This window comes from Pseudonaja textilis, chromosome 1, assembly GCF_049901715.1.
Source record: "Pseudonaja textilis isolate UNSWEBS1 chromosome 1, rPseTex1.2, whole genome shotgun sequence".
NCBI lineage: Eukaryota > Metazoa > Chordata > Lepidosauria > Squamata > Elapidae > Pseudonaja > Pseudonaja textilis.
In genome coordinates, this window is record NC_141990.1 from 35,698,884 (window position 1) to 35,722,489 (window position 23,606).

Genomic DNA, 23,606 nt, shown 5'->3' on the forward strand with positions numbered 1-23,606 from the left:
GTCTGTGACAATTCTTCAAATATTGGAAGTCTGCTATCATAAAATTATATGCTAACTTCAGTAAGATATGTAGGCTGTTCTTTTACAAATTGGATGGTGGGACATAATATCTCCACAGGCATATATACAAGTTGCCTCTTGAAAAAGCACCTTTGGAATACTTGAATTGTGTATAACTTTTTTCTCCTCTGTACGTTTGAAAATGTGATAGTATAGGAAATTTTTATGGGATATTGATGTGGTGTATTTAAAAATATACATTGCACATTTATATTCAACATCTGTTGGTTATTTTGGATGTGCCTGCTTCTTTTGAATAAATCACCAAAATGAAATGGTATCCCAAAATGAGTTTCTAGTTTTTGTTTTCTTTGCTTTTCAAACCAGATGGATGTGGAAGGAAAGAAGCATACTTTGTCTTGATGTTCTTTTTCTGTTTCTAAGGGAACAGCATTCTCTCTAGAAATCCTTCCAAGTAGAATTGCTTTGCAGTCCAAATAACTTTGGTTCTGCATGTAGTTCCCATATGAAGTTTTTTTTAATTGACTAAGCTCTTTGATAATTAAAACAGGTCTCATTTTTGAATTCTTGAACTACATAATGTAATAACCTTAATTGAAATTTCAATTTCTCTAAATGCTGCTACATTTGACAATCTTGTTAAGATTTCATCCATTTTTAAAATCATTTTCAGATGTCCACAAATCACTATTAAGAGTGCTGTAAGCCTCTGTGAGTGCAGTGTTTCTGATCAGTGCAATAGTGTAAACCTGTTTATTCAATTTGCACACCATGTAGATTTCAATTAATATAAAGTGGAAGTCTGTTTTGTGGAACAAAGAGAAATAACCTGATCCCAAAACAAAGAAAGCTATGTCCTATCACTAAATCAGATTTCTCAAACTGATGCTATGTTATATTGCACCACCCAGAATTTCTATTTTACATGGGAAATGGCCATGCTGGTTGAATATTCTAGGAATGTTACTCCCAATATATTTGGAGAGTATTAGATTGAAGAAAACTGCATTAAACCATAATTGATAGCCAAGTAGCCAATTATCTCTTCAGATCTACAATCCTCACTAATCCCCCTGTTCATTATAGTTTGGATTTAAATTTCTTTGCTCTTAAATTCAAAACATTAATCACTGAAATGTAAAATAGGGAGATAGTCCTTGACTTACAGTCACAATTTAGCCCCAAATTTCTGCTGGTAAGCAAAACAGTTAAGTGAGTTGTACCGCAATTTATGACCTTTTTTGCCCCAGTTGCTGCACTTGTTAAGTAAATTGTGCGATTGTGAAGTGAATCTGGGTTCCCCCATTCACTTTTCTTGTCAGAAGCCAGATGGAAAAATTACAGGTGGTGATCACATGACCCCAGGATAGTGCAATTACTATAAGTACATGGCAGCTGCCAAGTACTCAAATTTTGATCACACAATCATGGGAATGCTGCTACGGTTGTAACTGTGAAAACCACTCATAAGTCACTATTTTAGTTGAGTAGTAACTTTGAATGGTGACTAAATGAAAGGACTACAGGCTTCCATGGGGACGGAATACTGATAAAGTTAATATTTTCTTTTTTCTTTCTTTTCCTTCCTTCCTTCCTCTTTGTAATGGCCCAAATAATCAGTGGCAGAAAGAAGGTAAAAAGAGCCTATCTTCTGGGTAGGAGACTATACAATTTTAGTACACACACAAGAAATACAGTAATTTATTCTAATAACAATATCATCTGCATTATTCTTTGGAGAGTAATCATTTCTGGGTTTTTTTAAATGAATAAAATGTAACACTTGATAAAAGAAACCGATCAAATTTCCAGAAGGATTCTGAAATGCATGTTGGAGATAAAGAGATGTTGATATGAGATCAAATCACAGTACCCATTCCACTGATGTATATGCATATTAACATGCATAAAAAGTCTTAATTTAATATTGTCAGTTGAGATAGTATTTCAAAATGTGTCAAGTATACATTTGCCATTTCCCAAAATGCTGGAAGGATAAAGAAACAGTAGATAGACTAATATAAATGTGTTGAAATATACTTGATTTTATACCGAAGTAGCTAAATATGGTTACGGATTCTGTCATTTATTAAACAGATAACTTGATAGTGTTTCATGCAGCATATAGTAGCTAAGGTGTTGGATTAGTGGACAGGAGACCCCAGAGGTGTTATTTAGCAGGTTCTGACCAGTTCTGAAGAATCGGTAGCGGAAATTTTGAGTAGTTCGGAGGACCGGCAAATACCACTTCTGACTGGATATTTTACAGTACCCTTCCCCTGCCACGCCCACCAAGCCACGTCCACGGAACCGGTGGTAAAAAAAATTGAATCCCACCACTGGGAGACCAATAAATGTTTACGTGTGACCTTGAATCAGTCACTCTTTCAAACCCAGCTGACTTCACAGGATTGTTACGGGGAAAAATAGGAAGGGGGAGCACCTTGAACAACTGTCTGAAAGATATGGTATAAATTTTAAAATGAAATAAAATCTTGATAGAGTAATTTGGAAGTCTGAATGAACAGAGTATTGAGAAAATGATCTCTCCCTAGCTAGGGAAAGCAAACAAAGATATGTATGATAGGAAACATTTTAAACCAAATGCCTGCCTAAAAATCTCCTCTTTCTATATTCAACAAATAGGAATCTTTGTAGGAGTGTCTTCCTTGACATGCTTGGGAAATGTTAAAATTTTGCAAATTCCAATATGAAAATATTATCCCACCTCCATTTTTCAGGTTAATGTGAATCAAAAACAGATTACCCATTAGAATTGATACATCTTCCGATGGTATAGTGCTATTACTGGCAGTTTAAATTGACCAAAATAGCTTTATAAAAATTAGGTGAAAATACACATTTAAATATGGATTTAGAAAGCAAATCTAATTAGTGCAAAGCTGTAATTTCTTATCTCCTTGAAAAGTAGAGGATACGTTTCAACAGTACAGAACCCATTTCTCCAAGTGAAAAACTGTCAAGCAGTAACATGAGATTAATGCTGTTGTGTTTGGTTTAGTTTTATTGTGTGTAAAAAAGGTTATAAGCAAGGGGAAAAGAAAGCTGAAGAATGGGATTGATTAATGTGACATATCTGAGGGGTTTTTTTCCCCTTCCTTTCTTACTTTCTACTACAAGTCTCAGCAGCCAGTCAGAGAGATCAGCTTCACACTCAGTAAATTAAATTTAAATTACACAGTCTTGGTGAGAAAATTGCTCAGTTAATCTAGCCTCCTGAAATGAATTTTTTTTCCACATGAACTCCATCCTAATTTTTCATACCCTGTTGTTTTCTGCTAGAAATCCAATCGTTTTATGTTACTTTATTTTTCTCTCTCTCTTTTCTTTTTTAAAAAAATAGATATTAGTTTTCAGCAAATTTATCTTATGGCTCAGGAATGTAATGTGTTCAGAATGGAACAAAGAAGTGATAACTAAATAGCTGCTGTTATTTTATTACAAGGAGAGGATTGGAAAAGCACTAAAATCCAAACATTTGAAATATTATCCATGTATTTTGCTACTTTAAAATACTGCAAGAAGTTTAAACAATGCAAAGTTTATAAACAGTGTTATAAATAAGTAAATATACAATAAATTTGTTTTTTTTAATTTAAGAAAGTGTAGCTAATGGGAGGATGCAATCTGCTAAATAATAATATTGCAAGACTTAATACTGCTGACTATTTGGTTTGTGGCTGCAGTTGAACTAGGCAGGAAATGACCAACAATCACATCCTTAAATTGCCTTTAATCTCTGATAGCAATTTTGATCTACTTTCTGCCACTCTTACTGGTAGTATTCATTCATTCATTCCATTTGTTAACCACCTGTAGTCAATCATAAATAATACACAAATAATCACAGCAAGCTATATGTCTACAAATATTACAAATTAGCAGATGTGTAAAAGAGGGGGGTGTCAGAAACCCTACAGTCCTTTTTATTTTCTTTTTCCCTACTTATTTTTTAATTTTAATTCTTGTTATATGTGCAACAAGGGAACAAAACTTACTTCATAAGGATAATTGTTTAAAGGTCAGGTATAGCTACTGCGAAGCCATCACCTTTATGAATCCTTTATGGAACTGGATATTGCCAACAGCTTTCCTTAGGAAAAAGATATCGGATGGTAGATTCCAGCCTCAATGATACCTAAGAGTATCTACTTCTAGTTCCACCTATTTCTCATACTCTGCCCATCAGAGTACATCTAGGAGAGTGGCATGGTCTAGGTCTCCTCAGTGATGCTGTGTCACCTGATGGGTCCTAGAAAGATTGTTCCTGTGACATGGTATCACTTCCACCCCAAGATTAACCCTTTGGGCCAGGGGTGTCAAACTAAATTTAATTGAGGACCGCATCAGGATTGTGTTTGACTTCTGGGGGCCGGGGTAGGTGTGGCCAGGGTAGGTGTGGCCAGCTCAATGTCAATCATGTCAGGGGGGCACCTGTTGTGACCAGAGTTCTCTGCCAATGTAAATGTGCTCCCGAGCTTTGTTTTCAGCTGCCACAGCCTCCTGCAAGCCTCTGCCATTGAAAATGGAGCTTGAGAGGGCCAGCCTCCTGAGCTAAATTTTCACTTGCAGAAGGACTGTGGGCCAGTCCTTCGTTATTTCCAGGGCTGCCCCATGGGCCAGATCTAAGTACCATGTGATCCAGATTCGGCCCCCACACCTTGAGTTTGACATCCCTGCCTTGGACTTTCCAAGAGGCCATGAAGACCTGGCTTTTTATTCAGGCACTCGAGTCAGGATCTTAACAGAACCCAGCATAAGGATGTGAAATATGCTGGTAAGGTGTTTTTACAGTGGCTCAACCTGGTTCTATTCATTGATTTACAGGGCAAGTTTTATTTTAGCTCAATGCCCAGAGGTCTGTTGGTAAATGGGTGGCTATATACTCTTGTTAAATAAATACCATGTTTCTCAGAAAATAAGGCTGGCCCTTATTTTCTTTTGACCGCCCCCCAAAACGGCTAGGCCACCTTTTGGGGGATGATTTAATTTCTTTCCATCCCCAACCCCCGCATGCACCCTCGCCTAGAGCACCCCGTGGGCAGCCACGCCTCACCACCAGCCACTCCTAACAGCTGACCATGGCAGAGTGCAGAGGGCTCCCTACCCCTGCCAAGTGCCTTTACTGCAGATCCAGGTATGGTGCTGGCTGCAGGCCGGGTCAGTGGGCGGGCGGCGGTGGCATGGATGTCAGCCTCAGCAGCGGTGGGGCACTTTGTATCACAGGACTTTCATTGGCTGCTGCTGCCACTTCCTCCACCACCGTTGCTTTCCCTTCTGCCCTCGCCACGGCTTATGCCATGTTCAGCCTGCTGCCATTGGGCAAGACACAGAGGCCAGAGTCCGTGCTGGACTTCGCAGCATGGTGGTAGTGGAGAAGTGGCCCTTACAGTGGATGGAAGAACGGTTTGAGCGCATTCCTCCACCAGCAACGTTTCAGCTGCTTCTTGGGCAGGGGAGCCACCTCCACAGCTTCCACAGTTCCCTATGTGGACCTTTTCCCCCTCTTTAAGTTTTCTTTATTCTCATTCCCTCCATCAGTTCCCTAAGAATACAGACTGGCCAGGTAGCTTTCTCCCCCCCCCCCATTCCCGGTAGTTTTAAAAAGGGAACCATCTATCCATTTTGCCCTTCCTGTGACTTAAAGTGCCCCGCTGCTGCCAAGGCCAACATCCATGCCACCGCCACCTGCCCGCTGACCTGTCCTGCAGCCAGCACCATACCCGGGTCTGCAGCAAAGGCACTTGGCAGTGGTAGGGAGCCCTCTACTCTCTGCCATGATCGGCTGGTGGGGGTGGCTGGTGGGGAGGCACAGCTGCCCATGGGCCACTCCTAACATCAAGTTTCCCCCCTCCCACCCTTCCCCCCATTTCACATGTTTTAAATAGGACTAAATTTGGGGGGAGGAGCTTAATTTCACCTCATGCCTAGAAAACATGCTGGGCCTTCCTATGGGGGGACGTATTGTTAGAGAAACATGGTAAGTCAGTATGTAAGTAAATAAGTGATAAGTCCCATAGAGGTTTATAGATTGAAACCAGCATTTTGTACCTGAAAAACTGTGGGAAGCCAATCAGAACCTACAATGTGCTCCTGGCAATGAGTACCAGCTAATAAATGGACCAATGCTTTTTGCACCAATTATAGTTTCTAGCTGGTCTTCAGACACAGGCCCAGGTGGAGCACATTGCAGTTGTATAGCACAAGTCAACTGATATAAAAGCATGAGTTATTGTTGTTATTTTAAAAAAATATAATATATAGTGAGGAAAGGACATTTTAGAATCATAGGGTAGGAAATGACCTTGGAAGTCTTTTATTCCATACCTCTAACCAGGGCAAAAACCCTCAGATTATCCCAAATATTAGCTATCCAGTCTTTGTTTAAAAACTACTAATAATGGAACACCCACAACTACATGAGGCAGGTGGCTATTCCACTGCTTAATAACTCATGTTCAAGAGGTTACTCATGGTCTTGAGTATATATCTCTCTCTGTAAAGCTTCCATCCACTGGCTTTGTCCTAACCACAGGGAGTACAAAGAATAAATTCACACTCTCTTCCATGTGACAACCGTTGAACTATGATTGCTATCATGACTCCCTTTAGTATTCTTTCCTTTAGGCTAAACATATCAACTTCTTTTAAATGTTCTTCATAGGATCTACCCTCCAAGCCTTCCACCATTGTTCTGCTTTTCTCCATGCTCTTTCTCAACCCTAACCTCAACATCTATCTCATATTGAGGCTACCAGAACTAGGCACAGTGTTTCAGGTATAGTCTGACCAATGCAGTACAGAACAGAACTATCACTTCCTGTGATATCAGTATTATATTACTGTGGATGCAGAACAAGATTGCATTGGCTCTTTTGACAACTGCAGTACACATCTAGGATTCTTGTATGTAGGATTCCTGCAGGGACAGTTTGGTTGTAAATATTTTAAAAACATGTAATTTTCAATTACTGCAAAATTGTATTGTGTTGTGGTATCTAAATTAGGACAATGTGTTCCTTATTGGACCACACAGGAAAACAGTGTGATACACCACTTCTAAACACTACCTTTTAAAAGAAAAATAAATCTAATTGAATTAAAGACAAATACTACATAATGTTTACCATTCAGCTAAGAGATATCTTAATTTATGAATATATCACCGTGATTCTGTCAATCGGTAATTCAATCCACTACACAGAGCTGGAAAGGGGAGAGCTTTTAAATCTGCTGTTAATGAAAACTCTCTGAGCAGCTGCCCTTGCAAATTAGGAGTGTTTATCATGATTGCTACTGAAAATGACTAGCATTCATTTTTGCCAAAGAGATATTTCATCCATTTTTTACCTTCCAATTAAAGAGGACAAAATTGAAGCCCTAGCAAATGCTACTCTGTGCTATATCATGAAGCTGAATAGTGTTCATTTGGTTTTCTCTGTGGTGGCTAGAAAGATAGAACAGAAATCAGATAAAGGTAAGACTCGAAAAATTGGAATATTGTGCAAAAGTTCATTTATTTCAGTAATGCAACTTAAAAGGTGAAACTACTGTATGAGATAAGACTCATTACATGCAAAGCAAGATAGTTCAAGCTGTGATTTGTCATAATTGTGATGATTATGGCTTACAGCTCATGAAAACCCCAAATCCACAATTTCAGAAAATTAGAATATTACATGCAATCAATAAAACAAGGATTGTACAAAGAACAATATCGGACCTCTGAAAAGTATAAGCATGCATATGTACTCAATACTTGGTTTGGGCCCCTTTTGCAGCAATTACTGCCTCAATGCAGTGTGGCATGGAAGATATCAGCCTGTGGCCCTACTGAGGTGTTATGGAAGACCAGGATGTTTCAATAGTGGCCTTCAGCTCTTCTGCATTGTTCAGTCTCATGTCTCTCATCTTTCTCTTGGCAATACTCCATAGATTCTTTATGGGGTTCAGGTCAGGCGAGTTTGCTGGCCAATCAAGCACAGTAATCCCATGGTCATTGAACCAGGTTTTGGTGCTTTTGGCAGTGTGGGCAGGTGCCAAGTCCTGCGGAAAAATGAAGTCAGCATCCCCATAAAGCTCGTCTGTGGAAGGAAGCATGAAGTGCTCCAAAATCTCCTGGTAGACAGCTGCGTTGACCCTGGACTTAATGAAACACAGTGGACCAACACCAGCAGATGACATGGCTCCCCAAATCAACACAGACCATGGAAACTTCACACTGGACTTCAAGCATCTTGCAGTGTGCTTCTCCATTCTTCCTCCAGACTCTGGGTCCTTGGTTTCCAAATGAGATGCAAAAGTTGCTCTCATCAGAAAAGAGGACTTTGGACCACTGAGCAACAGACCAGTTCTGTTTTTCTTTAGCCCAGGTAAGACACTTCTGACGTTGGTTGTTCAGAAACGGCTTGACAAGAGGAATACAATATTTGAAGCCCATGTCCAGGATCCATCTGTGTGTGGTAGCTCTTGATGCACCTTCACTCCACTCCTTGTGAAAGACCCCAACACTTTTGAATGGCCTTTTCCTGACAATCCTCTCCAGGCTGCGGTCATCCCTGCTGCTTGTGCACCTTTTTCTTCCACATTTTTCCCTTCCACATAACTTTCTATTAATGTGCTTTGATACAGCACTTTGGGAACATCCAACTTCTTTTGCAATTACCTTTGAGGCTTTCCCTCCTTATGGAGGGTGTCAATGATGGTTTTCTGCACAATTGTCAGATCAGCAGTCTTTCCCATGATTGTGCTTCCTAATGAACCAAACTGAGAGACAATTTAAAGGCGCAGGAACCCTTTGTAGGTGTTAGTTAGCTGATTAGAATGGGACACTTTGAGCCTAGAATATTGAACCTTTTCACAATATTCTAATTTTCTGAGATTGTGGATTTGGGGTTTTCATGAGCTATAAGCCATAATCATATCAATTATGACACATCACGGCTTGAACTATCTTGCTTTGCATGTAACAAGTCTATCTCATATATTAGGTTCACCTTTTAAGTTGTATTACTGAAATAAATGAACTTTTGCACGATATTCTAATTTTTTGAGTTTCACCTGTATATCTGCAACTTCTTTTTATACCACAGGTAAAATGTAATATAAAACAGCCTTGTACTTAATTAGATTGTTAGTTCATTTAGTCTTGGATTATCACTATTTTATGAATAACAATTCTCAACAACCTCTTTATTTTCTCTCTGCTTCTAAGGTCTTGTAGATTATGAATTTTGAAAATGCCGAGCTACTACTCAAATTCGGATCTCTTGTGTGGACAACTAACTACATACGTATGCAATACACATACTATATATGTTAGGGATGTTACAGATTTGAAACTAGTCTAAAGAACACACATTCTAAAAATGTATATAAAAGTTATTCAGTAAGAAAAAGCTGAGGACATATACCAGTCCAGTATCTGATTTTTTAAAAATATAAACGATGCTGCACTTCAATAGTTAGATGTCCTAGACATTGGTATTTGAGCATGGATTTTTTAATATTTATATTTTATTGTGTTTTACTAATCTGGGTGAAATGTTAACATATGCTGCTAGTCCATTTCTTGTAATCATACACTAAATAAATAATCAAAAAACTGTTATAGTATTTTGCCATTAGTTTATTTTTTTCAGATTACTCGTCTGAACACAAGTAGATAAAACACAGTAGAGGCAGTTGCTAGTTAGAAATATTTTTCCCGTTAAAGCATGGGATAGGAACAGCATTGATCATTTGGTGAAGGGCTGCTTCAGGACATGAGTTAGGGAGTGCATTTCAGGATTATCAACCATTATAATTTGGGGAATTGCCTGTAAGGTTTGGGAGTCAAACACTGTTTTAGAAATGAGTCTTCTTTTTTCTTAGTTCCTGTCAATGCTTATGGGAAAGGATTGGCTCAAAAAAGTCTATCTGTGTGATGTCCCAGAATTATTCCCCCTGCCCATTTCATTGTTTACGTGAAGCTACCAAGACAGGTCATTCATACAGGTTGAGATCAATATCATCAATAGAGAACATGTAAGCGAATATGTACTGGGTTCTAACAAGTTTCCAGATTTAATTTAAAGTGCTGTTTTTAATCCATAAAGCCATATACGGCTTAGCTCCCAAGTGTCTCCAGGACCATTTTCTCCAAGTGCAATCAATCTATCCAATGCATTCTTTATATGAGAGACTATTAATAGCCCTTCATTTTGGGAGATGGAGAGCAAGATCTCCTGAAGAAGGGAATGGCTCCTTTCAAGGGCTAGGTTGAGGCCAACCCGGTTGGTATTCCAAATGTTGCTTGCTACTCTGAATTTTTTTAGACTCTCATCATACTAACTGTAAAGAGTCTTCTGTATGATGATGGTGTATACAAAACAGACATGCCAAAGGGCTCATCTGAATCTACTGAACTTGCACTGACATCTTGAAGAGCTTTTAGGATAGTTATTAGGAATGAGTTTTTAAAAACCTAGTTGAATTTTTACTAACTACTGAAAAAAAATATGTAAACAATTACGCTGTAATGTATCTATAACTGCAGAAGGTGAGAGTTTTCCCTTGTCATTTTTGCCTCTCACTTTGTTCCTTGTCCTATCATAGTTTGTTTCCTCAACAATGTAATTAGATAGCAAACACCTAGGACTGGAAGATTTTATACACCATTCCATAAAACCACCAGCTGAACTGAAAATTTTAGATTTATATCCCACCTTTATCCAGAATTATTAAATGTGACATATATAATATCTCCACCTGCTATCTCTCCCAAAACAATTACTTTGTAATATTGATGGGTTTGGTGTGTGAGAGAATGACTGATTCAAAGACATCCAGTAAGCTTTTATACATAAAGGAGGAATAGCACCAGTGGTGTGTTTCACATTTTTTTACCACCAGTTCAGTGGGCGTGGGTTGGAGTGCACACTTTGCACAGGCACAGAGGCTTTTTGACTCATCTGCAATTCTGCACTCTCCCTGTTGCTTCAGCAGCTGCCGTATGGTAATCTGCTGTGCCATGCAAAGCAGCTGTGCCTCAAAAGCAGGACATAAAGGGATGGGATCCTGAGCCAGCGGGTGGGGCCAACAACAGAGTGTCGGAGAGAATTGATTCGGTCTCCGCTGCTCATCGGCACTACCAGCTCGGCAGAACTGGGCCAAACCAGTAGAATACCACCACTGATTAGCACTCACCATTTCGTTATTGCTAGTCCAGCACCAATAACCTTTACACCAAACTGACTTCTTTTCACATGTTCTTATTATAAATGGGGATTTCTTTTCAAATTCTGCATTCAAAGAGCAAGCCTAAAAAAATCTGTTCCAGGTATCAAAAATTCTTGGGAGTATTTAATGGATATTTCGGATCTCAGCGTATTGTCTATTGAAAATAATAATGCTTTTTTAAAAAGGAGCTAAAAAGGAATAATTTGGGGAGGCAGTCAATTCTATTTTACTTTCCGATCAGCAAATTCCTGGTCAGAGAGGAAGAATGATTAGAATAATGTCAGGGCAAACCAGATAGTTATGTAAGTGAGATTTGATTAAAAGGTTTCCAGAGGGTTGTTGAGTAGCGAAAGGTTTCCAGCTGTAAACAGATGGTGCAGAGCAAGAGAAACAAGAATAAGATGTTGTCATGGTCAGAGAGATAGAGAGCAACACTGAATGTCTCAGTGGACTTGTGACATAATCTTTTGTTAGCTCTCAAATAAAAAAAAGATCTTACATCACCATTAAAAAAAAAATCTTACAGAATGTTATGAGTTTCCTAGGATCGGTTATGATTGTGCCTGCAGAATCTTGACAGAGGTGAGGACTGACTTGGAGCAGTTGATTGATCCAATGGATTCTCTTATTTATTTGCAGACTACAGATGACATTTTGGTGGCCTCAGCTGAATGCCCCAGCGATGATGAGGACATTGATCCCTGTGAGACGAGCTCAGGTGGGTTAGGTTAGTCAACTTTTTTATTACTTCCTTTTTATTTTTATTCTTTGCATGCAGATGTGATGAAAGAACATTTTATTTCAGCTTGTATTGATGATGAAGCAAAATTCATTCTCTTGGGTCCCAGATAGGAATTGCCAACATAATTCTCTGTGTGTACATGTGTCTGTTATGTATGAGAGAAAGAAAACGAGATAAAGATTCCTACTAATGGAATTATTGTCCTTTGGTAGCCTATATAAACAGGAAAGTTAACAGCTGTAGGAAAAAACCTAAATATGAGTGAGTGCCTATAACTATCAATATATATTAGAACATTGACAATAAATTATATGAAAATAATGTTGACTATTTAGGTTTCTTCTATTGTTTTTATTAAAAGATCTTCAATAACAACTAATTAATTATATGACAGTGGACCTATTTTAAGCAATATGTTTATTAAGGATCCTGTAGAAGAGATATTTAAAAAGCAGAGATTTTAAGATTTAAGATTTGAGCCCTCTGAAAGAAAAAAATGCATCTATGACTGACAAGACTTCTGATTCCCTGTGCATATTTCTGCTAAGCAGAAGGCATTTTGCCATGGAAGACTTCATATGTGAAATTGAAAATATGTTAGATTTGCAACAACACTATGAAATCTCAATGAAAGTATTATGTGTTTATGGATATTGAGGAAAGTATTATGTGTTTATGGATATTCTGTGATGATAGAGCACACCTAGTAAACTGGTGAACAATTCAGCCAATATTCAAATTACAGCTGACCATCTCTGCTTGCTACTCATTTTAGAAGAAGGGTGAGGGGAGGTTGAAATGTATCCCTGACAAGACTAACAATCACAAATGCCCATTCATAGCACTGGCAATATTGTGTGACTGACCACAACTTCTAAGATATATGGTTGTTTCCATTGTTAAGATTTTACCATGCAGCTTCTTTTTAAAAGGACAGTTCTGTTATCTGCAACAAGAGAAAATTATAAGATAGATAAACAAGACAATAAAGGCATTTGCATAACAATTTTGATATGTTTTTCCCATGGAGATAAGATCATTCTTGTGGAGATAAGATTGCCCCCCATTTTGACACACTTTCGCAAAGACCTAAAGATCCAGTTCTGCCAATGAGGACCCCAGAGTGATTCAGAGGACTCCAGAGTGATATGGAGCCCATAAAGTGGCTAGACTGATTGTTGTCAGCAAAGAGGTTGCAAACTGATTGCTTCCCCACATTCCTTGTTAGATTGTTTTATAAAGACCATTAAATATATTACAACTTACAAGAATTCACAGAGCACTGTTTACCTTCCCATTACCTATTTATCTACTCGCATTTGCATGCTTTCAAACTTCTAGATTGGCAGGTGCTGGGGTGAGGACAGGAACTCACACCCATCACATGGTACTCAGGTCTCAAACCCAGTTGCTGGCTTTCCAGCCAACAAGCCCAACATCTTTAACCACTGAGTCACATTGCTGCTCTATTCATGGACAGTAAAAAGTCAAATTTAACTTATTTTGATCTGGATACAACAGTGCAAATTTTTGGAAGATTTTGGAAATGCTTTGTCCCTACCTTCTTCCAAGGTAGTTTTAATTTTCTGCACTACTTTATTGTTGATACCGTATGTAACGTTTGAACAAGTAATCCAATTCTGAAATCATTATTTCTCATATTTCTTTCTAGGAAATACAAATATCTATAAATATTTGTACATTAATAAATTTCCTGCTAGGATTGTTTTTCATGATTCATGAGGCCATTTCAAGCTCCTGGAATCAGAAGTACAAACACATCTAATTTATTATACTTCAGTAGATTCCATGTATTGAAACAGCAAGAGTATATTTATTAGACATATAAGCAAATAACTACCGTGATCCATATTTCACATTTATTTATATTAGAGTTGTCAGGCTAAGGGCCAGAAGGTACCTCAGTGGTATTTGTATTTTGTTTTTATCCAATGATTCAAAAGACATAGAATCAAATGGAGGTTTACAATTTGTATTGTTACATCTGGAACTAAAAGCTACATTTGTTTACACATACACAACTTCATGCACGTTTTTGTAATTCAAAATCTGCCTTGCCAGGTTAGGTTGAGTTACAGGAAAAACTAGGTTAGATGCTTGTTTGATGTATTAACTCCCAAGTACCACCATTCCCATACACTTGTATACCTTCCAACAAGTTTTGAGTAATAGATCAAAGCTAGGCCAGTCATACTTTAGCATTTTAGCCACACCATCCTATTGAATGCAATCACCATTGTTCTGTTATTTTAGGGACAGCCTTTCCGCCTCTATAACTTGCTTTATGTGGGGCTTGTGTACTTAGAATTTTATATATTTCCATTCACACAAACACACGGTGCAATGCTGCACATTATCATAATGATGGACATATATTAGTATTACTATATTAATATATGTTTTATTAGTTAATGTAGCAACACATGGTTCATAGAGTCCTAAAAATAGATGTTAAGAATTGTGAAATAATCTTCTACAAGTTAAGATTTACTTATCCTTCTGTGTTGGACTAATTCATCTGCCTACTTTGGAATAACACTTTGTGAGTTAAAGGTTATGAACTCTATTAGCTGCAACCGTTTCCTCCAAAGATTTAAACAACATCCTCAATCATTATTTCCTTCTGTATTAGAATAACTTTCTTCATTCCTCCTCCCCCCCACAAACTTTTTCCATGTCTTCACACATAACTGATTCTCCTTGTTGTCTTCTGAGAAAATGTCTCCTGAGAGGAGGCAGCGTTTCTAGTATTGCTGTGCAGTGCTTCTAAAAGATATTTCAGCTCTGATATTTTGCCTCTGTGAAGGCGTTTGAATCCTAGAAGATTAGCCACAACATAATTCTGCCCATGTGCCTTTCATTATATAAAACTGGCTGGCTAATAGATACATTTGAAGGGCAACAAATCATGTATCCTTCCTATAAAGTCATGGATATAGAAGTGATGATAAAGAAATCACAGTACATTCATAGTGCTAATCAGAGAGAGGGAGGAAGGGAGGGAGGGAGGGAGGGAGGGAGGGAGAGAGAGAGAGAGAGAGAGAGACTCAAGACCTAATACTTATAGGCACACTGCTTTAGAGCAGCAGCTGGGGTAAGTTGTCCTAGTGGGGGACATGGCTCTTCCCCTTTTTGTTGTCATCACAAGCAATGTTCATTTTGGTAAGATGTCCTAGATGCAGAGATAATAATGGCCCTTATCAGATGTGAGTGCTTATGGATAAGTGTTTTTGATATATAGTAAAAACTTAAGTCAACATAATATTTCTATAGTTGCTGATTTATAGTTTAATATAGGTTGTGCTGATTTATTAATTTTGTTGATTTATTTAGAAGTAAGTAAGGCATAGTATCATTCCCTGGGGAAAATAGCCTATCAGGATTGTCACTGCCAGCAAGTCCTTGTCTATCATCTCTGATTTTGCTTGCTGTGCATCTATCTTTCAATAAATAATGAATGCAAAGATGTGACTTGCAAGAAATATAGGAAATGAAAATGTAATGGAGACAGAAGCCTGCTAATCAAGCAGTGCATGAAACATTGAATCAAAATAAAACCAGAATAAAAAGTGACCAAATCATATAAAGTACACCTTACATTGGAATACATGAAAATATCACACAAACAGTATTTACAGACAGAAAAATCCAATAATACTCTTGCCCATTCTTTGCTCTTAGATTACAAACTTTCCATTCCTGTCTGTATGTACTCGGCATGTAAGGAGAAGAAATCTGTAGTTCCTGCTTCTTGAGTACATCTCCTCAAATATGGGTTTGAATAATAAAGATATATTCCAGTATTTGAGCATGGAAAGTGGTTAAGGTAAATCACTAGACTAGAAATAATTTATCTTATCTACAATCAAAGTCATTCCCATGGAGATGATTCTCAGTTCCTCTTCCTGATCCTGATATGATTGAGACACTGGTGTCATTTTTATATCATTGTGTTCTTTTCCTTTACAGATTTATTTCTTACATGTTCAGTTTTCTTATTTGATAGGCATAATAAAACCAGGCTGATATGTTTACATTTTTGCTCCCTTTATGAATTGAATTTATTATGCATTCAACAGTGACCTTTTAATCCCCGCTGATTATTTATAAAGATAACTATTAGAAGAACTTCCAAAAAAAAAAAATGGTGAGTCTGAGATTCCTGATGGTGCAGTGTTTAGAATGCAGTATTACAGGCTGACTCTGCCCTCAGCCAGGAATTCAATCCCAATAGGGCTCAAGGTTTACTCAGCCTTTCATCCTTCCGAAGTCAGTAAAATGAGGACCTAAGTGTTGAGGGCAAAATGCTGGCATTGTAAACTACTTAGAAAGTGCTCTAAAGCCATATGGAGCAGTATATAAGTCTAAGTGCTATTGCTATTGCTCCAGTATTTTCCAGCTAATAACAAAGTATTATATATAGATAATCAAACTGATGTTGACAGGTGGAATTTTCAAAGACAAATCAAGTGTATACCAGCTTCTTCCCCATAGGTAGCATCATACCTCCATATGACTCTATATTCGAGCAGATTATTCATCTATCCAGTCAAAATTGTTTAGGAGTCGAATAGGATAGGATAAGATAGGATAGGATGGGATAGGGTAGAATAGAATAAAATTGAATTGAATTGAATTGAATTCTTTATTGCCCAAGTGTGATTGGACACACAAGGAATTTGTCTTGTTGCAAATGCTCTCAGTATACATAAAAGAAAAGATACATTCATCAAGAGTCAAGAATCATAAGGTATAACACTTAATGATAATCATAGGGTACAATAAGCAATCAAACCATACTAGGAAACAGTCAATATAAATCATAAGGATACAAGCAACAAAGTTACAGTCATACAGTCACAAGTGGGAGGGGATGGGTGATAAGGAGTGATGAGAAGATTAATAGTAATAGTAGTGCAGACTTTGTAAATAGTTGGACAATGTTGAGGGAATTATTTGTTTAGCAGAGTGATGGCTTTCGGGAAAAAACTTTTTTTGTCTAGTTGTTCTGGTGTGCAGTGCTCTATAGCTTCGTTTTGAGGAGTTGAAACAGTTTATGTCCAGGATGTGAGGGGTCTGTAAATATTTTCACAGCCCTCTTTTTGACTCGTGCAGTATACCCTTTAAGAAACAGTAGCAGAAAGTTATTTCCATATTCTAGAATCATAGAATTGGAAAAGTCAAGGAATCCAGTTAATCCATCATTGCCAGGTTCTATGAATTTTTTTCTTAAACACCTCCATAAAGTAAAAACATCCACCTCTATAAGTAATTCAGGGACCAAATACTCTTCCTATACATTAAAAAAAAACTCAATTGGAATCTGCCTCTCTGTAAATTAATTCCATTATACCAAATTAGTATGTTTGAATATATATTTGTAATTTCCAAAATAAACATGATGTGGTCTTTAAAGATACTTCTTTTATTAGGAATCGAACAGAAGACTTAATTTCCTAGAAATATCAGGAAATTCAAAAAATCTTCACAACTAGATGTTTAACTAATTTAACTGCACAAGAAAGTATAGTAGATTCACAGTTTTCCTTGGGCTAAACTTCATTTTATCACTTCAACTGATTATGCATTTTCTCCTCCTCTCTGTTATTTATATACAATAAACCTAAAGCTGAAGTAAGCAGCAGATTTTTGTTGAGGTCTATATTCCATTAGGGATAGCAGAGCTGAAACAAGCTGGAGACGAGAGCCAAAAAGAATGGGAGCATCAGTTACAGTATTTCATTCATATTCTTCTCTCTCTCTCTTTTTCTCTGAAACTGCTTTTCTTTCCCTTATTGACAATCTTTCTCTTCTTCCCACATAGCAAGTTGCTGATTATTCCTACTAGGCAGATTTTTGCAGATTGTGCATTTTAAATATACTTTTCAATGAAATGAAATGTACAGGTTGCCAATTCCTAGGTAAAAGGCACATGAGGCAGGAATTTAGTTCAAGGTTTGGTTAATAATGAGTGATTATTGCACTTCTATGATAATATGCAATTACTCTGAATCCAGGGAAAATGTTCAATAAAAAGAACAGACAAATCAGTTCTATGACAGGAAAGGGTACAAGTAAAATGTTTACCATTACTAATGTCTGTTTATCTTAAGAAAACAGGAGATTTACCAAATGGTCTGTCCACACACAATGTCCTTAAAAAGGCATAGTTCCTACTACTTACCTGTTATGCTAGGAAAGAAGAGTAGAAGGGAATTGAATTCAGTTCTTCCTTTATCTTCACCAATTAAATATACAACAATTTCCCTCTTTAGCAAGTTAAAGTTCCCACAAAAGCAAAAGTTGCTGTAACTACAATGCTTTACCATACAACACATTTATTTTCAAGCAATTTCCAGTGTGCTCTATGGTCACTATGCATTTTCCCAATGCATTCCACATTCTTGATCATGCACATCTCCAATTTTGCATGCTGCTATTCAGGGCTGAAAAAAGCAGTTGCAGACAATCATTGCACCTTCCAGGGAGTATCACTCAAGAAGCTGCAACTGGCTCAAAATATACCAGCACAAGCAGTAAATGGGCATCTCACAGTGCCCCATCTTTTGCTTCTTGTTTACTCTTATTATTTCTGGTTGTTTGGCCAGTACCAGTCTGTCTGTATCCGAAAGCCTCACAGATCATAGCACTTTTACTCTTAATAACTTTCTATGGAATCTCCCATCTGGACTTGGGATGGTCTAGCTCAGGGGTTGTCAAACTCAATGTCACTGAGGGCTGCCTCATGATTGTGTTTGACCTCGGGGGTGTGGCCAGCTCGACATCACTTGTGTTGGGGGCACCTGTGGCAGCCCAAGTGCTCTGCCAGAGAAAACAGAGCTTGGGAGGGACATGTGTGGCCATCCCAACCTCTGTTTTCACTGGCAAAGGGTTACAGGAGGCTGTCGCAGTCCAAAATGGAGCTCAGGAGGGCTGCTCACAGAGGCACTGTGAGCTGGTCCTTCACTGTTCCCGTGGGCCAGATCTAACCACTCCGCAGGCCAGACCTGCCCTGCAGTCCTCGAGTTTGACACTCCTGGTCTAGCCCATACACAGAACAGATATTCCTGTAGACAATGCCAATTACTTGGTTATGCTGTAACTGCCTGCATGGTACACTCTGCCACTATGTGTGGAATTGTCTCTGAGGCCTCTCTGCAGTCTCTACTTTGTGTCCTGTCTATAGTAGTATGGTAGACTCTTGCTTCAAATCACAAATAGATTTTGTACATCCTAGTTCCTTTTTTTTTTAAGGTAAGGAATAATTCCATATCATAAGACTTAAATCTATCTAATATCATAATTTCCCACAACTCCATTTAAAGATTTCAGTAACAGTATAAAGGCAAAATCATCAGAGGATATATATTGTAGACATGTAATGCTAAGAAGTCTGGAGTATAACTGTCCAGATGAAATGAAATTTAGATAAGGTGATACATCTCAGAGAGCTTTTTGGTTTCCAGCTGTTCCCAGATTGAAAGCCTACCAGAGTCTATACTAATAAGCAATTCCACTCCTACCTCCATGTAAGAGTTGATGAGTAAATAGGCAGAGCAAATGTATGTAATCCTGTGAATAATTTTCTAATCCCCCCATTTCCATTTGATATATGCAAAAGCATGAATATGAACCAAGAAAAGATCTTAAACTGTATTTTTGTTAATAAAAGCTTTTGCTAATCTCAATTCTCAAACACTCCAGGAATCTGCAATTCCCATTTTCTTTTCACAGCATTAATGAACAATGGACACTGGCAATAGTCTTTTTTTTTTCTCTTTCTCCTGAAAGAACTGCCAAGAATTATAATAAGCCTGTAATATGTCATGGAAAAATCTAAACAAGTGTGATTGTTCTGCATAAATTTTTCACGGCTGCAGAAATGCAAACAGGAATACAAAAATCAATAGGGTCTATGATACAATTCAAAAGGTTGCGTAACAGGGGTCAGTGGAGAGAGAACACTGAAGGAAAACAAGGACAGCATACCCATCTCACTGCAAAATATGTGCAAAATAGTGCATTGTAGACAGAATGTCTGCTTAATAATATTTTCATTCGACTCTCAGAAACTAAATTGTATGACTTTCCACTTACCCTCAGCCAAACCATCCACACAGCCATACAAATAGCTTTAGTACTTGCAGGTGTTCCGTTCTATCACAGTCACAAGAGATTATTTCCAATCTGTTCATTTTATTGTCTTAAATCTATAGAACTGGACTAGTTATCAGTTTTTCATCTGCCATTGCTTCGACAGTAATAAGATACTGCTATTATTTGGGTTTCTTTTCAACATACAATAATGCATTCTTTTAAAGAGTGTTTTTTTTTACCCCCAGAGTAATAAAGCTATGTTGGCAGACATTGCTCATTTTTCATTGAATTGCTGTCAGGAAATTAGCAGCAATCCTTTTAAGGAATAAGTTTTCATGGTCTGAAAATATCTTTGCATTCAGGAAACTATGAGAATTATTTTGCGAACATCTCCTATCATCCAAATTACAAAATAATTATCAATTACAATTCTTCATATTTCTCAGGAAAAGCTGTAACAGTTAAATCAAGTAGAAAACCAAAGTAGACTATATTACTTTGGTTACAGTGCATTAATTGAAGTTAAACATTCAGGTATTATTGTGGTTAGCCAGCAGCAGGTGTGGACAGCTGAGGAGAACGAGGACTCAGATGAGGAGCCAGGACCATTAGGGAGTGGACTGCTGCCTTCAGAGATTGTGGGGGCTGGCAGCAGCAATAAGAAGGTTCCCGAGGAGCCTGTGCCAAGTGCGCGTGCTTGCAGGGCTGCTCACAGGAAAGAGCAGCTGCAGTAGCACAGGCAACTCAGGAGTAAAGCTGCAAGATAATGGCCCCTCCTTCAAGAAGATAAAAACCAGCTGTGAATCACTCTTTGCAGAAAGCAAAGACATTTTGAAACTCAAGCCTCATGAACATTGCATTATCTGAGGTGGTATTTGAAGACTCTTGTGTTATAAAATATTTCTAGATAACCTTATCTGTTATTCTTGGCAGCCTTGCACAGTTTTGGCAAGGCTCATGTTTATCAAAATTAATTAGTTTGTAGCAGCCTTTTAACCAGGGATGGTTAACTGGGGTGGGCATGGCCAGCGTGTGAGACAGGCCAGCCTGTGGGCCGTGAGTTTGGCACACCTGGTTAGATAATATAAGTGTAGACTTACTGTAGCACTGAATTATCATGAATGTTGAAAAACTGATGTAAATAACATTTACAGTTTATTTCAGACACATGAAGAAAAACCCCAAGTGACATAACTGGCACTAAAGAGACTACTTTCTTCTTTATGTACTATGTATCTTATTATTTATGGCAACTATATTTTTCAATCTTTTCAGTAGGGGCATTTGCAACTGCTCTGCCCCCTTTGAAATGGCATGCATTGTCACAATGTATGTACAGGAAAGTGAGGGCTCTTATCACAATGCAATGTGCATTGTGGTGCAATGTTCTTTTCACACTCTGACTGGTTTAGACCATAACCATTCTCCCATCATGGGCATGACTATTTGCAAGATTGCTTACAAAAACTCTGCACCTCTCTTTAAAATTTAATTTAATTCTGTAGATATGAATAGAGCATAATGGGAATATCTTCCTCAAGAATATCAGAATAGAGCGATACAGTGTGTGTGTGTGTGTGTGTGTGTGTGTGTGTGTGTGTTCACATACACATACATCTGTGCCTTAAAAATTAGGAAATTCCAGTTTATCTTCTAAGCATTTTGCCCGAAATACAATCAGACACTTGAATAGTTCTCCCTTTAAATTATATATAATTTAATATAATTTTTATTTCTAATATAATCGTTCCATCTTCAGTTGAACAGTGTATTGTCTGGGTACAATTAAACAATAATCAGAATTGCAACATCCTTTGTTACATTTAATATTAATTCTGCAATATTTAACATAATAATGTTCCACATATTAATTCTACAATGTTAACATAATAATACTCAACATGGTAGTTATAGTTATAATATTTACCTATCTCTTTTAGCATATCTTTTAATTTTGTTTCCCTGTTTCTAACTTCCATTTTTATTATTTAACCATTGATAAAATAGATCCCATACCATATAGTATTCAGTTTGCTCTTTCTCCTTAATTGCCAGCATTAATCTATTAGTTTCCACACATTCTAATATTTTCCTAATCACATTCTCATCTGTGGGTATCTCTTCACTCTTCCAATTTTGTACAAACACAGTTCTGGCAGCAGTTAATATATGAATATGCATTTTCCTTACTGTATTTTTCTGGTAGAATCCCCAATAGAAATATTTCTGGTTTTAAATCAATATGTTGTTTTATCATTTTTTCCAACCACATATGTATTTTTGTCCAGTATTTTTTTACTTTTGAGCATGCCACCACATATGATAATATGACCCAGGTATCTGGTGGCACTTCCAGCATTTAGCTGATTTGCCTTTAAATATCCTTGCCAGCCACACTGGTACAAAATGCCATCTATAGAACATAGATGATAATAAAATAAACTATGAACTAAATAACTTTTATTTTCTCTGAAAATTTCCAATCATGTTTATATTCATTTAGTATTTCTGGCATGTTCTTTATATTAGATATGTTGTTGTGAAAAACAACCAATACTGATAATACTGAAAAAATATTTTTTTTATTAAAGCAATGAAGAAAATAAAACTGTCTTCATTGCAGTTTCCACCCCATTTCCCACAGCCAATATTAGAAGCTACTACTCTGACAATGCCAGGAACAGCTTCAAGTTAATTAAGTGGTTCTGTCTTCTTGAAACAGATGGAGTGAGATGATTATGAAATGTTGCTTAAAGTGAAACAATGCCAGCAGTTTCACATTATTTGTAAGAAAAATTAAGATTTTTCTGTTTTATATCTGTATACCTGGTATTCAGTGAAACATTTTACTGTAAAAGAAATTTCAAAGGTTTTTTTTTACTGCCAATTAATAGAAATCTAATTGACAGTATTTGCATAAAATGCCTACTTTCAAAATATGATATTTAGCCTGTCAGGTAGCATCATCTCTTTTCAGCATGTTCCATTCTTCCTTGAAAAGAAAGTAATTTCCAGAATCACATTCAGCATGATAAATCTCCTGTTTTCATTTTCTATAGCTATTCCTATAGAGTTATCCTGTCACAGTGAATTATAAAAAAATTGTTGACATATCCAGCTCAGATGAATTTCCACATAATACTGGGCACAGAATTAAGAATTAAATTAAAAGAAGTTGTGTTTCTAACCACCCTAGTCCTTCCTAAGCTTAGAAATGGAAGCCTAGAGTTTGCTGGCTAGAAAAACCTAGAAGAGAAAACCTGAGAAAAATCTATGTAGACTCAAAGTAGATAATCACCTAAGCATGTTGTTGGGAAACTTACGAAGCTGAAGTAGATGTCAAACTGCTTCTTCAGCCAAAGCTTTCTTTATAATTATCTTGACTTCTTGTTGGGGATTCATAAATGGCATCTCCAGAAAAGTATCACCAGGAGGGCCCTGTCACCTGTTACTATCCTACTGAGCATTTGAAGACATTTTAAAT

At 37.3% G+C, this 23,606-nt stretch overlaps 1 protein-coding gene across 28 annotated transcripts in view; it reads left to right on the forward strand.

The window, feature by feature from the left end:
- NRXN1 (neurexin 1) overlaps window positions 1-23,606 on the forward strand; it is a 915,732-nt gene that overhangs the window by 886,896 nt on the left and 5,230 nt on the right. For 20 of the 28 annotated variants that reach the window (XM_087930798.1, XM_087930891.1, XM_087930821.1 and 17 more), the window contains one exon: window positions 11,902-11,989. In XM_087930798.1, coding sequence (XP_087786924.1) covers window positions 11,902-11,989 — 88 coding nt within the window. The remainder of the gene's footprint in view (window positions 1-11,901; window positions 11,990-23,606) is intronic. The other 8 variants (XM_087930804.1, XM_087930898.1, XM_087930910.1 and 5 more) reach the window with 1 other exon arrangement.